Source organism: Bombus flavifrons, chromosome 2 (assembly GCF_040668555.2).
Source record: "Bombus flavifrons isolate JBK064 chromosome 2, iyBomFlav1_principal, whole genome shotgun sequence".
In the NCBI taxonomy this organism is placed as follows: domain Eukaryota; kingdom Metazoa; phylum Arthropoda; class Insecta; order Hymenoptera; family Apidae; genus Bombus; species Bombus flavifrons.
The window spans coordinates 13300741-13325614 of record NC_138443.1 but is presented as its reverse complement, the minus strand read 5'-3'; the positions used below and the strand labels follow the sequence as shown (position 1 = coordinate 13325614).

The window sequence follows — 24874 nt, the reverse complement described above, 5'->3', positions numbered from 1 at the left end:
GTTCGAGCTGCGTGATTTACACCGATCCTTGGGCTACGCATCCACCAGCTGGAATTAAATTACTTTCTACGGGGCGTTCGCCTTTTGTGAAATCGACGTGATCTCTTAACAGCGGCAATCTTATTATCAACGATACAAGCCGGACGTCCGTTTCATTAAGCCACGCGTAAGAACTCGACGCGGACACAATGCGGGCCTATTTCAGATCGTCCGGGCAATAATTAAGTGTAATTAACGTCTCGAGTAATTGGACAAGGGAGATGTTGCCCGAAGGAGGTTCCCAAAATCAGGATAAAACGCCCCCATCTGGTTTCAAACGAGGAAATGTTCTTCTTCGGCGAAGAGTATAAAGTTAATCAACTGGCTAGTTAACCGTGATGATGTTGGGAAAACGATGTGAACCAAGTTCAAGAGTATAAAAATTAGTAAATGTGTGTTTTTACATGCATACACACATACATATATATATATAAATTTATAACAGAAAGCAAGATGTTTAATCGTTAATTAATACGATATTTATTAAAGAGTTGTTGAGTCTCCGATTTCAATGAATGAGATTAATATCACTACGAATTTTTAAGACAAACTAAGAAAGAAATAAAATATATGCCATGAAAGACTGCCTTAAATACTTTTCATGATTTAACGTGTTGTCCTTAAGTTTAGCATTAGTCGACGAGGTCATTCACGACGAGGACGAATATCAAACTGCAAACATCACTTCGTTTTCTTTTTGCACAAGTCATCAGCACATTATACACACATCTCACTACTGTACTCTAAGAAGTCACAAATTCAAACACGACCAAATCGTTTCTCTATTCGTCCATCGATATCCACGCACATCGTATCACGGTATTATAGCGTGGAAAGAAGCGCATACACGACGGGAAGACAAGAGAAAAGAAGTGGAGAAACGGGACGCAAACGTCGGAAACCACAGTATAAGGCGGTAAATTTGTAAAATTGGATGAAAGCCTCGGATAGGACTTCACCCGTCATCGAAGAAACCCCACGTGCCACGTAAGCTTGCTAATAATTTTAGCATCGGTCCGTCTGTGTATCCAGAAAAGCTGCTCTCCGGTAATTCGAGCCGCCTTTTGTTGATTTCTTTAACGTGCCAGTCGGAGAAACTCGTTCCTGATACTTGTCACTACGGTAGCAGTTACGACCTCGACAGAGAGTTTGGAAAATTTATCTTGATCTTAACATTTTTTTTCCTACCATTTTTTATCATTTTATTCATTGACGTTTTATCGTAAAAGTTTTATATAGAAGATTTAGATGATCTGAAAGAAGTTTAACCGATTAACAACCAGGACAACATTGCGCTAATAATTTTTTTTACCAACTCTTAATTTCGTGATTAGATATAAAAGTTACTGGTTAAGGTACAGGTAACAGGTTAATGGTAATACATGTTCGAAAATAATTCTTTTTGTATAAAATATAATTAGACTGTAATAGAGATGGATGGTGCTTTAAAATTGTACTTCATGAGCCATAATCTGCAAGTTGCATTTTTCTTCCGTATAAGCGAAGCAGTTTGATATTTCTGAGATTCGTACTTACGTACACGTTTCGCGGGAAAGGTTCAGCGAATTATGTAACATTTTTTATCGCGGGAGAAGGTTACATGTATTTATTTTCATGTAACCCAAGGTTGATGAATGGCTGAGAAACACGTGTGTTTACGTGACTGACACAGTGTTTATCGCACATTGCATTTTTTTTATTGAAATTGCTCATTTTTTTTTAGCACCAAATTACAATCTTTTTCACTCGTATCTTTCCAACAAAATTACTTGTCAGGATCTCTAAAATAAGTTTTATGCAAGTAACGGAAATTCATTTTTAATATATATTTTGCGTTTAAATAAACAAAGTATAAATACTAAGTTAGAAATTTGATGCTTAGTAAATAGTTTAATTTTTTCCAAAGAGATAAGCGTTTAAAATATTTGAATAAATATTACATACTCGAAATACGATTTTATTTTTTACCACAAGAAACACACGGAAGCATCGAGTGGAATAAGCCATTGCGAAACAGATGGATAATGAAATTTTTTATTTTCGAATGCCTCAAATAGTTTATACTGTTCGAATCGTTTTGCCCGAGGGAAGTACACGTTTCAAAGACGATAATAACACGTTTCGTTTCAAGGTCGCGGCGGCTCTATGGCATCCCGGAGTGCCGAGAAGTGAAAAAAATCTCCGCAACGCAGGAAATTTAAACTTCGAAACCCGAGACTCGATCCGCGCGCGCTCCACTCTGTACTTAATGTAATGCACTAATTAACTTTTCAATTTCCGCTTCGTTACCCATTCCACAATATCTTTGTTTCATAATTCTATGGTTCCCTCTAGATTTGATTGAAGATTCTTTACATTCAGCTTAAAAAAAGCAAGAGAAAAGATTTTTTAACACGAGTTTAAAACAAACTGTAAATTCTTAGTTATACAGGGACGAATATGATGTATTTATATGAAAGTTTTTCATTGTTTTCAGGTAAACAATCAATTCTTGAAGTGAGTCGATAATTGTTAATATGATTTGAATTTTGATGTTATAACGTATGTACGCTCTAGGAACTGATGTTCTCTATTTGTAAGTACGAATCGATGAATTAAAACAAGTGACAATAAATGACCTTGAAGGGCCTTGAAAAGAACTAATGCTCTCGGTATACCCAAAACAATCTCTCATCAACAGCACCTTCTTAGGTTAACGTAACTTTTTTTTCCATATTTTTCATTTTAAAATTGTCGTCCTAATTTAGAAAAGTAAAGATATTTTTCAAAAGTAACTTAATCCTATTAAGTAACTTTAACACATGATCGGTTTTTCCATGCCATGAAAGTTACTAAATACAAAACAGAGACCTCTAATGTGAGTCTTAACTATTATAACTAATCATTCGCCTTCCTTGGTTCCTCCTGTTTCACACATTTGTTGTCATCACTACAGTAGAGTATCCACAACGAAGAAAAACCACGAACGTGTTTTCCCGGCACAGCCAGCTGGCTTCTATTTTCCTATAACGGACAACGCACCATGTAACAGGAACTGGAGGAATCCAGCAACAACGCTAGATCAACTGCAAGGTCAATGATTTTCCGAGCAGACCGATGAACTTGCCTTGCACATGCAAACATACGTGCATCGCGTAGTAAAGCTACGTCCTCACTGACGCAATAACGAAGAACTTTTTGTTAATGTTCTATGCTTCTTGAAAAAATTGCTGTTTGTTGCACGATGTTTTTCCATATTTCTTCGCGTTTCTGTTGTCGCGATACTTGTCAATAACAAAAGCCGCAGTTTCTGTATCCATTTGGGGGAAGTGAAGACCAAAGGAAAATAAGAAATACGAGGCAACACGTCGCAACAAAAATAAATATTTCTTTAGTGTGTACGTACAGTTTGTCGACTATGTCACAACGCATTTGCGCGCAGAGAACCTATTTTTGGGAACAAATGCTTCTTTGAAATCGAAGCAAAACTAAATGTGGACAAAATATTTCTGCAAATTGATACTTGTCGGTTACTGTTTGGGACACGTTGCTCCTTGTTCAGTGAGGATGCAGCTTAACTTCGTTGCAGGGAAACCAAGAGAAAGACAGAGATACAGGACGAGAGGAGGCAAGGTCGTTTCCTAGATAACAGTTGCAAGGTACAGTTGGCTCGCATGCCTCAAACCATGCGATCGGGCGCGATCATGAAAGGAGAGAAGGGAAGGGAAATGATTCCATTAGCTATAGATATAAATTATCGTTTGTTTATCGGTTAACCAATTTCTGGGACACATGGTACACCAAACGAGCTATGCTCGCATGAGTAGGAATCAGCTTGAGGAAACTCGAACTGGGCGAAGAGGATCTCGATTGGGGGAAAATAATGAATAACGTGTTCGTCGTTTTACCGTTGTGTGCAATAGAATGTTACGTTTCAATCGAGATACTGGTAGGAAAATAAATGAAGTTGTACGTGTAAATTTTACAAATCATTAGACAACAGATTATCTTATTTGTCACAATATTGTAAACTTATAAAAAAGAAATCTTGTAATCTGTAACTTTCATCTTGTCAATTCCCTAATCTTGTTAGTTGGTAAATTATTGTGCTAGAGGTTTCTGGTATCTCTTAATGTATTTTTAAGTGTCTAAACTTCCTACGACGCAGCAGTATCTCAATAATCACTTAACTCATCCTGTTCACAAATGACTACACTACAAAGTAAATAAATACCTGGTGACGATACCAGACTCACTTTCGACTTCTCCATCTTACAATTCTTTTTTATTTACTGTGTCACTGTCACATTTACGATTATTTATTTAGAACTCGAATACGATACTAACACAGACACAAAAAAAAAGAAAAGAGAAAGAAAAAAAGAGAAAAATAGAAAGAGGGCAGTGATCAATGTCGCGTTATCTTAGCGAGGTATTCGAAAAAGCAAACATGCGTAAGAGGAAGGAGCGACGCCTGTGGGAGAGCCAGGAGACATTTGTTATGCGGTTGCGGGATAAGTGGCCTCGCGAACGAGTATAATGAGTGTAAACGTTGGGCAAAAACACAGGAAGACGGGGTTATTGATGCAAGTAACCACATTGTTGGAATGACTATGCGAAATTCACCGGAGAAATATGCTCGAAGGCGATCCCGACGCGCTTTGACGCCGCTGTAAGAGCCAGCAGGTAGCGGCCAACGATCCTCCTCCCCCTTCCACCACCTTTTTCCCTCTACTCTCTCTATCTCTCTTGTTCTACCGCCCTCTAGCGTACGTTGCTCGTGTGCGAATGTAATTTTGCGACTACACGCCATTGAAAGAAACATTATGTATGACCGTGTGATTACTCCGTCCGTTATAACAGTATACCATCGCCAAGCTCTTAAAGAGCCAGTTAATAGGAGAGCCGAGCCATCGAATATTTCATTCAAATCAGCGGTAAGAGGATGCTTCTGACTGGCTTTCGCTAGGCCGCCATATTGATGAAAAAGAAATCGCTGGATAGGACAATAGAGGTTAGATGAGCAATTTACGATACCCATTTGGAAGATGACGGTTGCGCGAAGTGTAATACCAAGAGTAATATCGTGATAATGTTAATACAGCTGGAGTAGCAAGTTTGGGGAGAATGGTGATGGGATGAGGTTCAATTCGTGAAAGGGTTGGAGATTACTCATTGAAATTTTAGTGGTAGCAGTTATTTGTTACATTGCTACCAGTGTTGATATCTAAAGACATTTATTAAGAGACTGTCAAGAGAGAAAGATTTAACATTCCACTAAGAAAGATTAAACAATTAATAATGAGTCCAAAGAAACAATTCCAAATTTCTAACAAATCAAACAAGATCATCAAAATTTTCAATTTTCTTCTATTACTACGCTATCGATGACAAGATAAAAAGGAAAAATGTCGATCGATCAACAGGAGAATCGAATAAAGGAAGATCAGACGAAGAAAAGGTTGAGGTTACATTATCGGCGTGATATCTTGGCGCTTATTTTCTTTAGTCAGGTCCACACACGGTTGGGAAGAACGAGCAGAGCAACGAGTGATGTAAGAGAGATGTACCTACAGGGCGTCTTTTCTTCCTTCTTCTTCTTCTCTTCCACCTTCTCTTCCATCCCTGTTCCTGGCGTCTTCAACCCCCTCCACTTCCACCCTCCTCCAACACCACTACAACCCGACCCGACTGCGTCTCCTTCCTTTAACTTTCACGAACAGTTCTCGCTTTCTTTCTGTTTCACGCCAGTCCATTCGAAGGAAGCACCCATCCAGCCCTGGCTCGGTTGAATTTAACGTGGCAGGTGCCTGCTGAATGGACATTGGGCCCCGGTTCTCTTCGTTTCCTCTCCTTCACTATAGTCTTTTCCGTTTCTTTCCTTCCACGATTTCTCTGTTCTCCTCTTCTATCGTTCGCAATCTTCTCAGCTCCTCTCTATCTGCCGCTCTATGTCAGCGTTGCCCAACCGTGGGTCCCAACGGACTCGTTACATCTCGTAGTATCGGGTCTGGAACGACGCTAGGTGTTCTGTTATTCGCTGAATGAGAAATATTTCGACTCTTTGGCGATTAGTTCTAACCCATAAAGAGCCGAAGTTGAGTTAACACAACGATCCATTTATAATATTTAACCTTGTTAATTTACATTATTGAATTCTATCGAATTCGCATTGCGAATTTAAAGAATATACTCAATATCTTTTTCGAAAAGTCCGTTTTATTTTCCATAAACATATTCTAATCAGTGAGATATTCCTTTATATCAATGGATGACTGCAATTTACACATCGTGCCATTCAGAAAACATTTATTCCAATGGCGACTTCCTTGTAAGTATTAAAAGAGTCCAGGACTGTATAATAAAAGAAGTTCTGAATGTCCGACTGTCGTCAAGACCCTTCGTAGAATCTAGTGTGACTGGAACCATTCTAGTTTATTATCGTAAATTGCTGTATTAGCGACTTAGGTCACCATCTCTGAGAACCATTTGAGAAGTCACAAAAGTAGAGTCTCGTAAGGTGAACTTGATTACCAGCTGAGCTAGTAACTTCTACTAGTAACCTTGGTTAACAATACAAGAAAATACAAGTACAAGGGAAGAGTTGGAACGATAGCTTCTATCGACCAGATGCCTCACATAGCAACATTCTCTGCAGATGTCAATCAATATATCTTGTTTTGCAACAGTTTAAAGAAATGTATTAGGTTATTCGAAAATATATAAAAACGAAGTATCTCCACTTTGCCAATAATGACCCCTAGTTCAATGTCGGTAAGTAGGGCAGTACGAATGTTGTGAGTTGTGAGCCACTTGCGCGGTTGGTAGAGGCACGCGATGCACACAAATGAAGCGCTCGCACGCATTTGCGAAACACGCTAAACAGATGCTCGTCACGAATGCTTGCTAATATCCGTTTATTTTGCAGGACGAAGAAGCCGAAAATAGATCAAAGCGAGAATATCTGAACGTACTCAGACCACGTGTAGCTCTGATCAAGATCATTACTTACCTAATTTCTCTTTTACTAATACTAATGATTAACCAAGGAAGACGAAATAACTCGTTTCACGTTCACTCCCGAGTAACTCCTTAGACATAATAATTTCTTTGTTTAGATTCTCTATATGTACTTTAATGCGTTGATTCGCTTCTGTTAAAAATAAGTTCTATAACGTGTTGAAAAAGATATTTGTCATTAAGAAATAAGCAGAGCTTCATTAAGAATCGGTTTGCGTGTTTTTAGTTGTACTTCCTGATGTGTAATTTATGAGATTAGAAGCCAACGAACAAAAGGTTGCACTACATCAAATTCGTTGGCATGCGCAGACGGCCTCTTTGGTTATTGTAGCGCGTGCGTGCACGCGTTGACTTCTCGATGGGACGTCGGGATATGGAAGGCCGCCGCGGTAGAAAAAGAAGTAACGCGAAGGCTCGTCAACGAGAGTGACTCTCTCTGTAAATGATCAGGAGTACGCCGCCGGACAGTTCTTCTTGCCTTTTCGAGCGACCGCTTGCGAAACCGACGTATCTACCAGTTCCATTGGTTGCGCTGCTATTCTTCTTAATTTTTCCCATTTCAACGAATTTGTTCAAATGGTTTCAAGATTAATTTGAAATTGGGGATGATTCTCGCGCCTTACGCGATGGTCCATTACGGACCAATCTTGCGTTAACGTAACGTTCCATTTGCAATTTTTTTCGACTTATTATCTCAGAATTTACTATTATTTATATCTTCTTCTTACGAATGAGTGAACCTATAGATATTTCTTTGAACTAAGAAAGTAAGTAAGTTGTCTTTTTGAGAATTAAATAATAATATACTTATATAATGAGATTAAGAAATTAATGAAAAGTAGAGTTGATCATTTTAGCTTCTGAGAAGCCTATGTACAAATACATAGTGTAGAAGAAAATATCCTTTTACTCTTTCCAGTTGGAAATGTTGATGGCGAATTGACATCGGATTTGTTGAAGATCGTATATAATACATATGTTAGGAAAGATTTGCGCATAAGACAAGTCGCGGCAAATGTAACGTTCCAGCAGGATGTACGCGTGTGAAGGTATAGTACAGGAATGGCGGGAAAAAGGAAAACTACAAAATTGCCGTGAAGCGACCGCACAAGTCGACGATGAGGTAAGTATCACGTTGGTCTGTAACCCGACGTTTTGCTGGCATTTGCGCCTCTTAAGGCGATCACTTTTCATTCTGCTTCCGTTTCTCTTGCACTCGTTGTCTTGTTCCTTTGCTTCGTTCCCGTATCTTCCGCTTCTATTGCTCTATTTGGCGTCTTTCAAACCGTCCAGAGACGAACAAGAATATGAATTATACAAATAGAGGTGAAGTGATAAAATGCATTTTTACGGGGATGATTCTTGTTTCGCAATGTTTTCATGGACAATTTTGTGTTCCTTTTCACATAATCTAAATTGTATCAACCAATGTATGTACCACAATATGAATTTAAATTCAAATAACTTCATATTTCATAAATGAGATACCATATCTCAGTGGAGAAGAATATCATTAACTAATAAATAATAAAGTTATATTAGTTCGTTGTCGACTGCAGGCCAGTTAGTGAGCAGCTCAAGGTCGGGGCGGTTGTTCGAACCAAGGCCAGATCCCAGTTTCCTCGACTTTTCAACGTTTTATTGGAAACATGAGATGAGCGGACGCAACCGGCGTGTACCTCGTAAATTTGAAACCATTACGCTAGCCTCATATTGTATATGGGGTGTCTCAGTAATCATGGGACAACCAAGAAGGGGATGATTCTATGCGATAAAACCAGATGAAAATCTAGAATAAAATCTTCTCGCAATTTTTGTTTTTAAGAAGATCAACTTAATTTCAACAAACGCTACAACAATCCAGGCTTTTAAAGTCTGATATTAAACATTTTGAATTCCGTATCTTCAATTAATTTTCTCACATAGAATTATCATCTTCGCTATGATACTGAGACACCTTGTATAAATATCCTTTCTCACTCTTCCCCAACTATTATTTACAACATTTGCATTGGCGGACATATTCAAGTACAGGAAGTATCGAATGGTAATACTCGCTATTCAGCCACAAGCTGGAGTCAAGATGAATACCCTTGTCCAACGATCAGCTCTCATTAACATTTGTTTTTTTTTACAACAAATATGTAATTTTAAAATGTTGAACACCATCCACGGTTACTGTAACCAGATACTTGGGCAAAATTTAGTCTCCATTCACGATCCATTAACGAATAATATAATCAATGACTCGATGTTGCACTAATAGTGTAAAAATAGGAGGAAGTACATTATATTATTTTGCGCTAAAATATGTAGTGTCACTTGTTCGATATTTATGTCATAAAATCTCAGATTCGAAATGACTTCCGAAATTCAAACGAGGAAGAATTTGAGAAAGAACTATATAAGTTTAGTTAGAGACGATATTACATAGAAAAAATAATCGAGACTTATTAACTCGTTCGTAAATAATAATACTTATCGATATTCATAATATGACTTACTTCTCGTATATGTACACATAGGAAGAAGACGCGGCGCGGCAAATTCAAAAATGAAACCAAATGTGAAATACTTTAGAACGTAATTATCTATTGCAACCTCCAATTGTTGATAAAAAATTTAATAAAATATGTAAATTTTTGATAAAAATAGTAAACAAAAAAGATTATGTTAGTGGAACATGGCAGCTTTTTCCACAGAAGACATCAAAGAACGCCATACAGTGGATGTAATCGCAACGAACGGATAGCCATGATTCCCGCACGTAAAGTTTGTTCACTGGGTTTTCGCCGTTTTCACTATTTCCTAACTCGAAGTCCGCGTCGCGGCAAGTCGTTCCTCGTAACAACGGCGTAAACCCGTCGGTGTGCTTTAGCCTCTTAATAGTCCGACCTTGAGCCAGAACTAAGGAGTGCCTTTGCTACAGCATAACCTTCGTATACCTTCATCAGCAGGGCTCAACCTACGTCTGACAGCATACTTTTGTTTTCTCCGTTCTACGTTAATTGAATCGAGAAATTCTGCTTGTCCTCATTTGATACTTTTTCGCTGTTGTGAATCGTGTCATTTTGCATATATGTCGCTTCACTTATGTTGGAGATTGATGAAAATTGATGGAATTGATGAAATTCAGATATGAAGTTTTCACATTGAATTTCGGTACCAACATATATTTTTTTATAAATATTAATAAGTCCACATAAAACTTCATGTATATATATTTTTATGTTCTATCTTTTTTATATATCTCATTTATTTTTTTTTTTTTTTTTTTATAGAATCGGTGAGTTATCGAAACACGAATTGTTGTATAATCACCTTGAATCGTTGATTCAAGCGCAAATTTAAATAGTACACATGTGTTGAAACAGCCCGTATGCTAGCAACAGTTATTCATACTTTCAATTAGGTGACAAGATAAAAGCGCAATGGTATACACGGTGAATGGATCCCGCGTGTCATGTGTTGTTTAATAGAGAGGCTTAGAAGCATCTTTTCCTTCACGACAATTTTACGGATTACATAACTAATCCTCTAAAAGAACGATAATAAAATTGTAAAAATCTTTAATCTCTAAAATAGATTACCGCCATTGCTAGGCAAAGTCAAATCTGCGTAATATTCGTTAAATTTGCTATCCTACGATACGACACACGTTATACATATCTCCCTAATATATGAGCTATCCCAGATCCTTTTATAAATTTGTAACTTTGTTAAGTAATGATTTGTTTCAGGAAGAAAATAATTGACAATTTCTTTACAGTGCAAATGCGATGTAATCGATATTACCACGAAATCAAATTATCGACATGCAGTGAGAGAAATCCCTCAGTCGATAAAACATTCAGAAGAACGCCGAGGATGCAAATGGAGGATGAAAGGGCACGGGAGAAGCGCGTTCCAACAAAAATGGAAGAAACGCCGCGTATGGTCTAGCGCTCGAACGTCCGAAGACAAATTAATCTTCGCCACGATTCAACAGCGTGAGATGGAATGCGTTCGAGGGAGTAACGGGTACAAAATATCTTGCATACACGAATCGCGAGGCCACCTCTTCTCACCGTATCCAGGGACGACGTAAGTCTTCGAAAATCACGGGGAACCATCAATCTCGTTTTTTCTGATATCTTTTGACTATAATAATGTAATTTAATCTGTGCTTAATGCCATATTACGATACTGCGTCTGTATGCGTAAAGGGTGCAGTTACAGAGAATGTAATGTATTCTATAGTAGAATTAAGAAGACGGTTGTTTCTGATAATAAGCTTTGTAATATATATATAGCTTCATGCATAAACCCTGTAATTTTGCTATATTATTAACTAAAATGAAACTTCAAAAAATATATGATTAATTTTAAAAAAATTTTAATAAAACAATTACTTGTATAATTATCATTATACATAACAAAAAATTTAATATTCATGAAAATGTAATCTCTATACTACTTAAAAAGGAAAAAAATAGGTCATTTATGTTTGACACAGATATGAAATATAACAAAGAAAATAAAGTTACAGTAATGACGTAAAGAACAAGCTAATCTCGTATATGACCCTATTATTTATATTTTCCGTGAAACTTCTGCCTAAAGCATCTGTCTATCGCATAAATGGAATTCTCTAATTCTTTTCAAAATTCTATCCTTTTACTATTAATCGATCACTCTTGCGTGAGTTGTGGCATAAATTTATTCAACGTATTTATCGATAGATAATATAAACGGTGTAACTTAATATTAACTACAATTTTAAAAACTGATTATAAACTTACTTTTAGATGTTACATAAATTTATTTCGATTATTTTAAATCATCTTAAAAGTATAGGATTATCCACGATTTTAAAAATCCTAAAAGTTTGTAGAAATCGAATAGTACCACGTGATGATGTACCGGTTAAAGAAATTAAATCACTGTTCAAATTACACTTAAAAGTGTGAAGATAATATATTTAGCAATCATAAACATTGGTACTTCATTCAGTACTTCATAGTGTATATTTTTTTACTAAATACACCGATCTTGATGCCTAATTATATACAAGCATATCTTTTAAAATTTCAAGCAAGTACACCAATTTATAAAATTGAAAAGACATTTTATTAATGTTCATAAATCTTTGTGAATCATCTTACGATTATTTTAAAATGGATATCTGAAACCTGTTTTGGCAATGCTTTTTAAATAACCGCTATTTGTTTAAATATTGAAACGATGGATTATTCAATAGTTGTCAGCTAGTTTTTCTCCTTTTTTTATAATAAAAAAGGAAAGCATTAATTATTGAATTATTCAAAAAATGAATCGATCGTTAATTTCTATCATAACATCTTTATAACTCTGCGTATGAATAATAAAGTATCTTTTAGATGCACTATATCTTTCAAGTTTTTTCGTCAAGCAGTTGGCGCGTAACGTATTTATCGATCGTATCTCTACAAACGTAACATTACTTTTCTTTTCACTACAACGATAGTATGTTTCAAGCGAAACTCGTTTGCAGTTATATACCAACTGCACACAACACAATACATAATACAAATAAAAAAAGTTCAATGAAAATAAAGTCCAAATATGCAAATTAAAATTACTAACTATAAGATTTAAATTAAGAAGATTAGTGATAAACATATCTACATTTTGATCACGCGACAATTTCCAACATGTTACTATTAGGTGGTAACATACATTAGTCTCGTTTTCTTCATTTAGAAACAAAGATAAAACCATGACCAATTTACGTTATAACCTACTATTTTCATTTTTGTGTTTACATAGGCACAATTCCAAACATCGTGTAACAACAGGTTGTATCGTTATTATGCTATCTGAAGCAGATACGCAAATATACATCCTCGTTCATAAATATTAGGACACTTACAAAAAATTAGGTGAACCCGAATAATCATTACGAAGTTATTATTATTATTATTATATATATTATATTATTATTATATAAGTTATTATTGTTTGGTTCATATTGATTTAGATTTTAATAAAAAATTCCTGTCTAATTTTATTTAAAAACTTTTCAATCTCAATCGGAAGATTCTGAAACTAACTCATTATTTTAACATGACTATTTTCACTGGTTGACATAATCGAATACTGCCTTACGTACGAAACCAACAGATGTCCTAATAGTTATGAATGGGGATATCCAATACCAATCATAACTGGCAAATTTTTGTAAATACTATTATATGCTTCGTATGACTTCATTTGCAAATCGAAACATAAAATTAACTACATTTCAGTAACCAAAAGATATTATCGCAGCACGAGGAGGATTTGGAAGAAAGCGCGAAATAGGGAGAGAAAAGAAAAAGGGCCTATGAAGATCCGTCCCTGGCCTCGGCAAAACCGGGCGGGCTGCTAACTCACCTCGTGCCACATTCCGCTGGCTCTGCCAACGTTTTCGAAGACGAGAATGCACCGTGTTGGGCCTGACCACCAATTTTTGCACCGAACAAACCATACACCTACACCACCCGACACTACTCGCTTCAATTTTCGAAAATTCAAATGAACACGTGAGAGGTTCAGCGGGCTGGCATGCCCGCGACACGATTCGTCCGCGCTGCCCGCGCGCAGACTCCGACGAGGGTTCTTCACATACCACAAGTAAATATCAATCCGATGATCGCGTGTGTGTATCGAATCGAGATCACTGAGATTACGTTCGAAAACCGGCGTTATATACACACTTCGCGATAATACACTCTTCTATGTGAACCGTGCGACCGATCAACACAGACTGAATCGCCGCCGCGCCAACCGACTGATCGTAGTACAGTGCAGTTCGTGAGCGACAAAGGGAGGGGATGCGCAGATCGTACGTTTATGTTTATAGTGGCTCACCAAAGTATTTGAACATTTATAGAAATATTTTATAGGTATATAATATATTATGGGTATTTTATGTAAATACTTAATTTATAAGATCATGGGAGGGGGGAAATTATGATAAATCATATTTCCACCTTTTACAGGAAAACCATTTCAAAATTTTATTACACTGCCGATTAAACCGAAAATTATGTTTCGCCAACCTCTTGAACATTTTAAAAATATTAAGAACTTCATATTATGTATGTCACACGAAATATTTTACATACAGAAATTTAATTATAGTCATGTCTCATTATAATTTGAATACTTTCGTGAGCTGCTATTTGCGGTTGAATCCTAAAATACTAGTTTTAACGAAGATCATTATTTTTAAAATTACATCATACACACACACACACACGCTGCCACGCACGCACGCGACACACACACGCACGCACGCACACACATATAAAGTTTATACATATCGTACAGTTTACTTGGATATTCATGTTTTATGATCTACTCATATGCATCGTTAGAATCTCGATTAACAGAATAGGTCGGTAGTGCTTTGGGTTAAGTTCAATTAATATTGACATGGATTAAGGAATATGTTGCATGATACAAGCAAATTGGCGCGCTGTAAGACTGGATGCGCAAGACAGGTCGGTATTATGATAATGACTTTACCGACCAAAGTCTGTATACATTTTCGGTCCGGTTTCAAATTTTATCACTATAATCGTATTTCATTACAATGATAATGAAATTTTAAAATGTTTTATATAACACATAATATATACATACATAAATGGTTTTTATAGTAAGCATTCAAATTCTTTGGTAATCTTACTTTTTATAGTTTAATGGAGTCATATTGAAATGAATATTTATTACTGTCAATTTTTGAGAAAAAATAACAAATATCTTTTTATAGAATGTAAGAAGAAATTATTTAAAGCATAATAGCAATATTTTTTGTAAAAAGGGAAATAGTAAAATAATAATGAATCCCGTTATTCTGGTAAAAGATTACTAAAACGTGAATTCGATTTAAAATGTATATTTTACATAGGTTCCAGTCTATGTTATTCCTAAACATATGTTTTATATTCGTATATCATCCACTCACGTGTATTGCTAAAGTAATCGAATAATACCTTTAGATATACCTTCATACTTAAAAACTGAGTTAATATGAATGAAACATAATTTTTATTTTGTGATATAATCGCTTGTACAGAATACCTTGTTTAGTGAAGATTTACTGAATACAGATAAAACTTTATTATAATGCGCATAAGTATTTATGTAATCATACATCAATCGAAAATATTAAAATTATAACTGCGTTTCATTTCTTTTTCCTTCGATAATGATAATTTATAACATTACCTATGTTCTTTTCTTCCTTCGTACGTCCTTAAACCTAACCGATGATTACATTTCCAATTTAACACATTTACATGTAATATTTTTTTCGTTTATAATCGATCTTTTTTCTCGCGCGTTTCTCTATAAACAACCTACACCATAAAATTCTCGATCATCACGCTACAAATCTCTAAATTTATATCTTAAGGACATGTAATGCGTAGTATATTTTTATACTTTTCTTTTCTTTTTTTTTTTGTTATTTTTTAATAACATAAAAACTAAAGAGAAAAGAAAACAAAAAAGACAGAGAGAAGGGGGGGGGGGAGAAAAAAGAAAAACAATGTGCGTCGGCATAAAGAGGTAAAAATAAGGAAAAGAATGTGTTCTTCTTCCGCTTCTTATCGCCGTACATACAAAACTTACATGGAAAACACTAATGGATCACCGAACACTTTCTCCTTTAAGCAGAAAGAATAAATTGTGTTGCGAATTTATTCGTTAGCTCGAGGTTCTCGATTTTTTGCGTTTGAATAAGTCATTTATTATTATACATCGAATGTTACTCAGCAATCAATAATTAGCCCATAGCCATTTTTGTATGACAAACATGCCTGTATATGACAACATACCGTTTTTGTATATGACAAACATATGAACGTTTCATGCAATACATTTACTAATATGATTATTACGTACATTTAAGCAAAAAAAAAAAAAATGACTTTTTCTCCTTCTGAAATTTACAATCGACTGATCAAAGCCAGAAGCATATTTATTTTAACGGCAATCTATTTTCCATGCAGGTTCCACTGTTTCTAAGAAACACCATAAATGTACAATATAACAAAGAAGAAGGGTAGGTCCTTCGTATTACGATCTAATATAACTTTTTCTCTCGCTTTCTCGCTCGCTCTCACGCTCTCTTTCGCGCTCTCTCTCTCTCTCTCTCTCTCTCTTGAATATCTGATAAACAAATTTACACCGACGAAATACATTAACAGAGCTATCTAGTACTTAGAGCACATCGAGAAATACAGAATACAGAATTAAACTAGAAAATTTCAAGAGTGAAATATATCGTGTAACAAGTTAAACATTTAGATACCAGTACTTATATCCACCAAATATGATAAAAGTACCAATCAAAAATAAAAAATGCATATTAAACGAGTCGGTAGCGTGTATTCTGTCAAGAGTTGGGGTAGAAGTTTATAATTGTTTTTTTCCTTTTCTGACAGTCAGTTACCTCAAATATCTCTCACTACGCCTGTTGTAAGAGGTAAATAAGGAATAGATTAGAAATAGTATTGGAATAACAGTATTGCATATTGGTGGTTAGCTCATAGACACTTGTCCATTAGACAGTAGTCGTTCAACAGCAGCATTTATATCTCCGAATGTGGCGATTAGTGCTGAAAATAACATTCATAAAATAACATATATTATATATTATGCTAGTATAAACTGTATGCTATATACTAGTATATATTTTATACTTCTATCAACACGTTTTGTGTCATGTGGGTTATTAATAGCTTATCCTAATTAGCAAAAATAAAATAAAATTAATGTACAAGAATTCTAATGCATGTGCTACTTTTCTCTGATTAAATATTCTAATGTATTTTTTTCACTCGCGAATTAGAAATTCTGAAGAAATGCTTACCTTTCTCTGAGCATAGAATATATTAATATAAGCTGATTAACCAATTGAAGATCAAATTTCTTTACTCTACTTCATTGAAATAAATATATATATGACTGTTTGATTGAACTATAATAAAAATCCATACAACTGAGATACAATTCCTTAGAAAAACATGCCGATATCGTTAAAGATATATGTAAATATTTAGTATTCGAAATAATGATTGTGGAAAGTTAGAAAAAAATATGCATATTGTTACCTTGTAAATTAGCCTCTCTATTAACAAAACCCATAGCTGTAAGTTGTTCTAATTGCGCCCTGTAACGTTCTTCCGGTGGGGGAACAGGTTGACCATCCACCTCTACACCTTGGTTTAATGCCATTGCAGATACCTGTCAAAAATAAAATTAGTAACCAATTCTTGCCACATTTATCATTCGTAACCATATGAAATGTTTACCATGCGTGCCATAAATTGAGAGAATGCGTCTTGTTGATTTGTATCTGATGACTCCGTCGCCGGTGGCGTTGGATTTGTTGTACCTCCACTAGGTGTTGTAGTCGTAGGCGGTACAGTCAAACCCATGCTAAAAATTATATGTTAATCAATATTCAAACATATCTAATATGATATAAAATTGTATAAAACACACTTATGTTACTAAAAACCTACTTTTCAACAAGATCTGGAGCAACAGTACGTAACTGTTCCATGCCTTGTTGAATTTGCATGATAGCAGCTAAAGCATCCGGATTAGTAACAACATTTTGAATTTGAGGATTTTGCATTTGTTGAATAAATGCTGGCATCATGGCTCTCATTTGTTCTTGCATCTGAGGATTTCCTCGAAGAAAAGGATTAGCAGAAATCATCCTATTGGCCATAGCTGGATCTGCTGCCAAAGCTTCTAACATAGACCTTGTATATGGAGCATTTAACATGTTTCGTATCAGCTGTGGATTTTCCATCATTTGAGCTGCAAGACTTTGCATTCCTGGTGAATTTAAAAGGCCTCTCCCTTGCTGCTGTTGTTGCTGTTGTGGTTGCTGATTTGAAGAATCACTTTGATTCTGAGACCAAGGATTTGGCAATGGATCTCTATTTTCTTGGCCTTGCTGTGGATTATTCTGACTATCTTCGCTACTATTATTTTGCACTAGCGCCGCAAAAGGATTTTGCTCATTGGCTGCTGCAGCAAACATGGGCTCCTGAATATCACGATACATGCGACGAAGTGCACTATATCCGCCAGGAATACTTTCTAAATTAGATATAGCTCTGTCATGGGAACGCATTAATTCTTGGAGCATTGATGGATTACGTGCCAACTCTATTGTTTGTCTAAAAAGGCATATAATGTGAGTATTATATATATTTATAAGATAAATCACATTATCTAAAACTTGTTATATTTTGAATGGTTTCATTCTCACCTTAATAATTCAGGATTATTCAACATATGACTAATTTCTGGATTACTTTGCATCAATTCTCGCATTTGTGGATTGGCTGCAACCAAGTTGCGCATGCTTTCTGTGTCATTCATTAAACTTTGCACCAATGGGTGATTAAGTACTTGATGCAGTGCTTCTGGATTTAACAATAACTCGCGTTGCATACGCTGTTGTAAATCTATAAAGTTAGTGGACCCTGAACCAAGTGAGGCTAGACCTACAAGTCCTCCTAAACTTCCCAATCCAAAAGGACTAGCATTTATGTCAGCTATATGAACCAAAATAAACGAGAATATATATATATATATATATTGATAAGAATAACACAGTAATAATTGAAGAATACAGTTAAAACTATGTTGAAACTAAATATTTCTCAATGCTTGATTCATATACTTTTATACCTTGTGATCGTTGAGGTGTAGAATCTTGACTCTGATTAGTGGGAGTACGTGGTGCCTTGATAACCAGATGCACCGTCAAACCATCTTTTACATTATGTGTACTCAAAGTTTCATGATCTTTCATAATCTTTCCAGCAAAGATTAGGCATAATTGCTCTGTTTGAGCATTGAACTTCTTTGAAATTGCTTCTTTGAACTAAAAATTTTAAAAAGAAATAATTATTAGAGCTAACCCAACAATGACAAATTATGTTATTTAAGTTGGAAAACTAATTCTTGATGAAATTACAGAGATATAAAATCGAAAATCTTACATCTTTAATACTCGCATCTTCTTCGATCTCAACGGTTTGTTTTTCTTTTGGCGTTTTGACGTTAACAGTAATTTTCTTTCGAGTATCCTGGCCTTCTGCCATCTTGAATCGGTAGATGACTCGTTACTTTCGACGCTTTCGATTCTCCCTCGCTGAGGGCCAATTGCGCACCACTTTTCTTGAATACTTTAACTCTTTTTTTGCACCACGGGAATTTCTTTTACGAACCGATTCCCGAAACAACTACGCTAAATTTTGTTCACAACTTATTCCAAAAAACTATAAAGATCACATAGAAGGGTCAACTTGAGCGACTATTCTATGAACCATAACGTACAAAACGATGAAAAGTACACGATATGTCAAGCACCCGTATACAGTATCGTTAAGCATTAAAACATACCGTATTTATCGAGAAAATAATTCTATCGTTTCGTTAAACGATCTCTATATAAATATATAGATGATAAAGTAACAATCTTACTGGAAAATATATCGTCTTATTTGTAAAAAATCACGAATCGCTGTGTTGAGAGGTTATGTTGCGTTGCCACTACCGTAACTTTAAAATACTAACACAAGCTTGATTATGTGTCACTTTAGTGTTAAATATCTACCAGATATGTATATATTGTATCACCAATAAGGAATGATGTATTTTACGAAGAAATTGTGAAATCTGGAAATATTCACATTCTAACAATAACTTGATAAAACATATATTTAACAAAATTATTATTAAAATCATTAATACATGAAATTTATTAACTAAATATTTATCAATTAGTTTAGAAAATTGTTTTACACAGTACTGTAGATGTAATATTTCGATAATGATAATGTATTACACGTCACAATTCATTACAATATATATTAGTTTCTAGAAAGAAATCCTATTACCGGATAGTTAAAAATAATAAATCCTGTGATATTACACCGTAATAACATAATTATTTTTAACTCAATAAAGTTATTTATTTACTTATTATTAAATAGTGACTTAATACGATAACAGTTCAATTTTCGTCCCAATTTCCCCTTTTTTTTCAAAGGATTGAAAAATTGCGAAGGCAAGTTTATTTTTATTGAAAAATATTTACCTAAAAATACAATTTCTTTTTAACATAAAAGACAATACGAATAATTAAAAGGAAACCATTTTATTATTTAGAATTCACGAAAAAAGAAGATAGATATTAATCCAGTGGTTTTATTGCAGGAGAACCGTCGATTTTCCTTTATGGGTTTCCAGCCCTCTCTGACTCGCCCGCTCAGCTGATGCCGTAGCGTCGCCGTATACGTAGCTCTTAAGAAGGGCCAAGTCCCTTTTACCTTTCATTTCAGTACGAGCAAGCAGCAGATTATCGTTTCCATTAATCCAATATGTTCAACCATGACTTTTACTTGATGCCTTCCACTTTGTATGAAATGATTCAATATATTCGATATTGACACCTGTAATTAAAAAGTCATTTCTTTAAGGATTATTTTTGTCTAACATATCTTTTGATATTTAATAAAATGTCATAAATGAAAATACCTGCACTCTTTGCCAACCCCTCAGGGCTAAAAGTGAAGACTCTTTTATCATCTGGGTTACAACCAGTTAGTAATGTCACAACTGGAGTTTCTGCATCGTTTATCATACCAACTTTCGTCTGTTGGGTAAGATAGTGGCAGCACTCTATAATTTGGAAAAATAACCATGCTTCTTTATCTTTTGGTCTTGGTCCTTTAATAAACGGTAATGCTAGACGCTCGTGAGGTCTTTGAGCTCGAAGAAACCTTGAGCCACGCTTCAATTGAGCTTCTAACCAACGTGTTGCTTCTCTTGCTCTACCACTAATACGTTTTACTTCATCCAGTGCAGAAACAACTGAAAAGTACATTATTGTTTTCAATTAAAACAATTATAGAGAGAAGAAAATATAATTCACTTTTCAAATTTTTATTTACATACCGACACTAGGAATTACAACAATAAATTTCTTAGCGTACACCAAACGCTTTAGAGCCGGTGTATGTTTGGATAAAGCTTCATGATCAGGTACCAAGTAAGGAGACATAAGCCTAGATCTTAAACGAGTCTCTAGAGCACAGACTTCCGCTTTCAACCATAATTTGCCCATATGTCTCATTAATTTTCCACGTGAATGATCCATATCCCAACTTTTACCGTTATCTTTTGTATTAGAGGTATTCAAATCAATCATCACAAATAATTGTTTCGCCTCTTCGTATTTCACTCCTGCGTCCTCGACGGAACTAAGAAAATGTCCAAATTCAATTAATTTTAGTGCTCTCAATAAGGTTTCCTCTTGCTTATTCATCTTATGCCTATGCAGTATCTTCCAATTCAGAGACTTCTGGGCATGTTCCAAAAGATTCAACCCTCTTAAATCAATATCTTCCGGTAACGGAACTATTTTAACGCATTCTTTCAATTTATCTGCACTCGATAAAATCATACTATCGTCCTTAAAATTTTTTAATAGCGTTTCTGTATTTATATTGATTAAATTTAATAAAATTGTAACACGTTTCAATAAAGTGCGCGAACTTTTTCCACATATTCGTATAATATCGGGGTTGCTTTTCAACCAATCGCAACATATTTTAATAGATGCCAGTATTTCTTTTCCATTTATAATATTCAGCACATCTTCCGGTTTAAAATTTTCTTTTTTTGATTGAGCAATGTAAGTTACTCTATTCGATGAGGCACTATTTTCATCAAACGTACTATTGGAATTAGTTTCTATACTTCCAGAATTAGCTAAAGAATCTTTATCATTAACTTTTTTATCACTGATTTGATCATTAAGTGTTTGCTCACCATTTTGTACCTGTTCAGTGATCATTTCGGGCGTTTCACTTTTTCTTTCCACTTCTATGTGTCCATTTATCTTTTTCGCTTCAGATTTGTCAATATCTTCTTGATTTACTTGCACAGATGCACCTTCGTCGTCCGTAATATCTTCAGACAACGCGTCTTCTGATAATACGTTCTCTTCGCTTAATATATCGTCCTCTGTTTCAGAAACATCAGAATTTATCTCATCGCTAGAGGATTCCAAAGTTGGATCAATGTCACTCGCATCTGAATCACTGCTATTTCTCCGCTTTCGTCTTCGAAGTTTCGTGAGCAAACTTTTAGTTTTATCTCGTGTTTTTCGCGAGCCATTTTGAATTTCACTGTTGTTTTCTACACTTTCTTTTTCGAAAGATGCTTTGTTATCATTTATAATCTTAGATTCGTTACTTTCATCGAAATTCAGTTGTTTTATGGCATTATCTTTATCTTCCGCATCTATTAACTCGGTGTTGCAGTCGTTATTTTTCGAGTTTGATACTTCTATATTGGGTAGTGACAAATCTATAAAAGATTCTTGTAATCTAGTTATTGTAAATTGTATTAGTTGAGACAGTATTGCTAAAGTTATGGCGACAACGCCTTGCACCTCGCTAGATTCTTTGCTTTTTAATCTAGAAATGGACATCAAACATATAGCTACAATTTTGAATATCATGTCATCTGTTAAGTAATTTGTTTGTTCATTTTTGCAGTTTTGGAGATATACTTCGATATTACTTTCTTTTTCATTGGTACTGGTAATAGTATTAGTATTATTTGGCTCAGATTGCTCTGTACTCAAGCAATTTTCAATATTAGTTAAAAGATCCTATAAAAATGCAGTAAGAATAAAGATTCATTTTTATGATATGTATAAAAAGAGAAATTTCATGTGGAAATATATACCTGGCATTCTTGATTTATCCGATCAGAATTTGGTACATCATAATCCCATAATTGTAACAGAGAAAATAATCGTGAAACACAGACATATGTAGGATACTTCTCGTCTGTGTAAATAGAGTGTGTAACAATTGCTCTTTTTAAATTTCCCTCTGCTCCTTCAAATGGTTCAGAACATAAAATGCTATAAAATAATTACTATTAATTAATATCAACGTAAAACATATTATTAATCTGTATGACATATTATAAAAACATAATAAATTTTAAAAACTTAAATCATGTATTTTAGATTTTACAAAACTCATATATTCATATTTTCTGAAAAGTTTCTTGCAAATTATGGAAAGAATTAATCTTATGCTTTTATTTGAATATGAAATAGTAAGGTATTCTAACCATCTCATATAGTGATATACTGCATCAAGACCATAATTTGTATTGCCTGCTATAGTACCCATTTGATTATGAGGCATTCCAATATTTGGATCAATTGCTATAGCCATTTTATAATACCTCTTTGCTATTAATGGATCCCAATATGGATCTAATTCTAATTTATATCTAGCTAAGTCCCCAAGGCATACCAAACTTCTATGAATTAGGCGCATAACACATTGTTTCGCTTCTTCAGTATGATGTTTAGATTGGCTGATTTTACTCTTCACCTAATAAAATAAAAAACAATCTTTTTTAAATACACTATACATATAACATATATACTAACATAAGTTATTTTCAAAGAGACTCACACTTGATAATCCTGTTACATTTTGTACATATGCAAAATCAATAGCACCAACTAGATCTAAACCATATTCTAGTTGTAGTTTCAATATAAAATGATGGTAAAAACCAACTCCTACTGCCAAGTGGACAGATAACATTGCTTTCTCTGTTTCAGTCCATGCATTACCCTACAATAAGATTTGTATTAATAGCAAATATTATCTTTATGAAATCAATATAATAGACAGAATGTTAGATTATAAATTATCATTGTTATACGTAACACATGAATGTTGATACCTTTCGTAATTTTTTAGATGCATAAACAATATCATAAAATGCTTTTCTCCACAATAATTCTTCAGTTTTACGTGCATACTCAACAGGATCTTTAGTTATTAATCTCACACAATAATCTTTAAGCTTCACCCGTAGTCCTTCCCCTGAAGGGGTAAACAAATCTGTTATTGTTAATGCACGACTCTTTTGCTCATCCAATCTTTTGGCAATATCTGTTATACCCCTAGTAATCAAATGTAATCCTGGTCGTTAATTGCACATATATTTTTTTTAATAAATTCACATTTATTATACACATCTTTAAAAATTCAATCTAATTATTAACAGAAATGGCAAAATTTTCAATAGAAGGGTTCATTTATTATTAATACTAATGAACCAATTATTACTATTAATCACAAATAAATTTAAGGAGAGACAAGTAAATGGGTATAATTACAACTATATTAATGAATTTTTTAATCAGTTTTGTATAACACAGAATTATATTTTACAAATATATGAATTCCTCCTACGTTTATAACTAATTCGCGTTAAATATCCAAACAAATAGCATAAATATTTATATGGAGAAGATTCTCTAACTAATAAAGGTAAGCTATACACATAAAAGCGCGCCAATAGAGATTCATCGTATACGAAATATAGGTTATGTTAACACAAGGTGAATTCGGATGTATAATAACATGAACAATTGTTTCGAAATATATAATGTTAGATAAATAGTAGGAAGAAAATGATTTTATATGCTATAGTAGTTCCATATTACTTGTGCAAACGTCTTGTTTGTTCGAGAGAATCAGTCGTTCGGACATCTGCTGCAGCGTTATACGTTCTCCTCATTTTGCTTCGATCATTTTTCACTTCCTGGCCGCTTCGTCATTATTCATTTTCCCGCGGTCTTTTGACACGCGCATCTCCGTCCCACGGTAAGAAAATTCGACATTCGCCCTCGCCTAACTCCAGAAACCTCCCACGAACTGCGGAGCTTACCACAATTACATGTACGTAC

At 34.6% G+C, this 24874-nt stretch overlaps 3 protein-coding genes and 1 long non-coding RNA gene across 6 annotated transcripts in view; 1 reads left to right on the top strand and 3 right to left on the bottom strand.

The window, feature by feature from the left end:
- LOC138189958 (uncharacterized) overlaps positions 1–24874 on the bottom strand; it is a 55052-nt gene that overhangs the window by 26302 nt on the left and 3876 nt on the right. The window contains exon 1 of one of the 3 annotated variants that reach the window (XM_069132301.1): positions 13432–13819. The exons of 1 other annotated variant lie outside the window; for it this stretch is intronic. The gene's annotated coding sequence lies outside the window, so the exon portion shown is untranslated. Of the gene's footprint in view, positions 1–635; positions 870–13431; positions 13820–24874 lie in introns of those variants that run through there. One more of the 3 variants, XM_069132302.1, reaches the window with a different exon arrangement.
- Positions 7424–11627, top strand: LOC138189973 (uncharacterized). The gene is made up of 3 exons (XR_011176169.1): positions 7424–7805; positions 7958–8161; positions 10808–11627. It is a non-coding gene; the product is annotated as an uncharacterized LOC138189973 (long non-coding RNA).
- Positions 16418–19651, bottom strand: Ubqn (ubiquilin). The gene is made up of 7 exons (XM_069132304.1): positions 19077–19651; positions 18763–18958; positions 18338–18626; positions 17577–18245; positions 17364–17490; positions 17163–17295; positions 16418–16667 (listed from the first exon to the last, which is right to left on the bottom strand). Exons 1-7 carry the CDS (start codon positions 19176–19178, stop codon positions 16591–16593), a joined length of 1593 nt encoding a protein of 530 aa, XP_068988405.1. The 5' UTR covers positions 19179–19651; the 3' UTR covers positions 16418–16590.
- Smg5 (Smg5 nonsense mediated mRNA decay factor) lies at positions 20139–24855 on the bottom strand. The gene is made up of 8 exons (XM_069132272.1): positions 24632–24855; positions 23863–24085; positions 23586–23750; positions 23233–23501; positions 22837–23017; positions 21037–22759; positions 20617–20952; positions 20139–20531 (listed from the first exon to the last, which is right to left on the bottom strand). The coding sequence occupies exons 1-8, from the start codon at positions 24703–24705 to the stop codon at positions 20464–20466; spliced, it is 3039 nt and encodes a 1012-aa protein (XP_068988373.1). The 5' UTR covers positions 24706–24855; the 3' UTR covers positions 20139–20463.

What these genes read in the sequence shown, in the direction of transcription:
- Smg5 (XM_069132272.1), bottom strand. Translation starts at nt 24,705, where the DNA reads ATGAGGAGAACGTATAACGCTGCAGCAGATGTCCGAACGACTGATTCT. An exon ending in ATGTAACAGGATTATCAAGT is followed by an intron (nt 23,502 to 23,585) that starts GTGAGTCTCTTT and finishes TTATTTTATTAG; the next exon opens with GTGAAGAGTAAAATCAGCCA. An exon ending in GGATAAATCAAGAATGCCAG is followed by an intron (nt 22,760 to 22,836) that starts GTATATATTTCC and finishes GCATTTTTATAG; the next exon opens with GATCTTTTAACTAATATTGA.
- Ubqn (XM_069132304.1), bottom strand. Translation starts at nt 19,178, where the DNA reads ATGGCAGAAGGCCAGGATACTCGAAAGAAAATTACTGTTAACGTCAAA. An exon ending in GCTCCAGATCTTGTTGAAAA is followed by an intron (nt 17,491 to 17,576) that starts GTAGGTTTTTAG and finishes TATAATTTTTAG; the next exon opens with CATGGGTTTGACTGTACCGC. An exon ending in TAGAGAGGCTAATTTACAAG is followed by an intron (nt 16,668 to 17,162) that starts GTAACAATATGC and finishes TGTTATTTTCAG; the next exon opens with CACTAATCGCCACATTCGGA.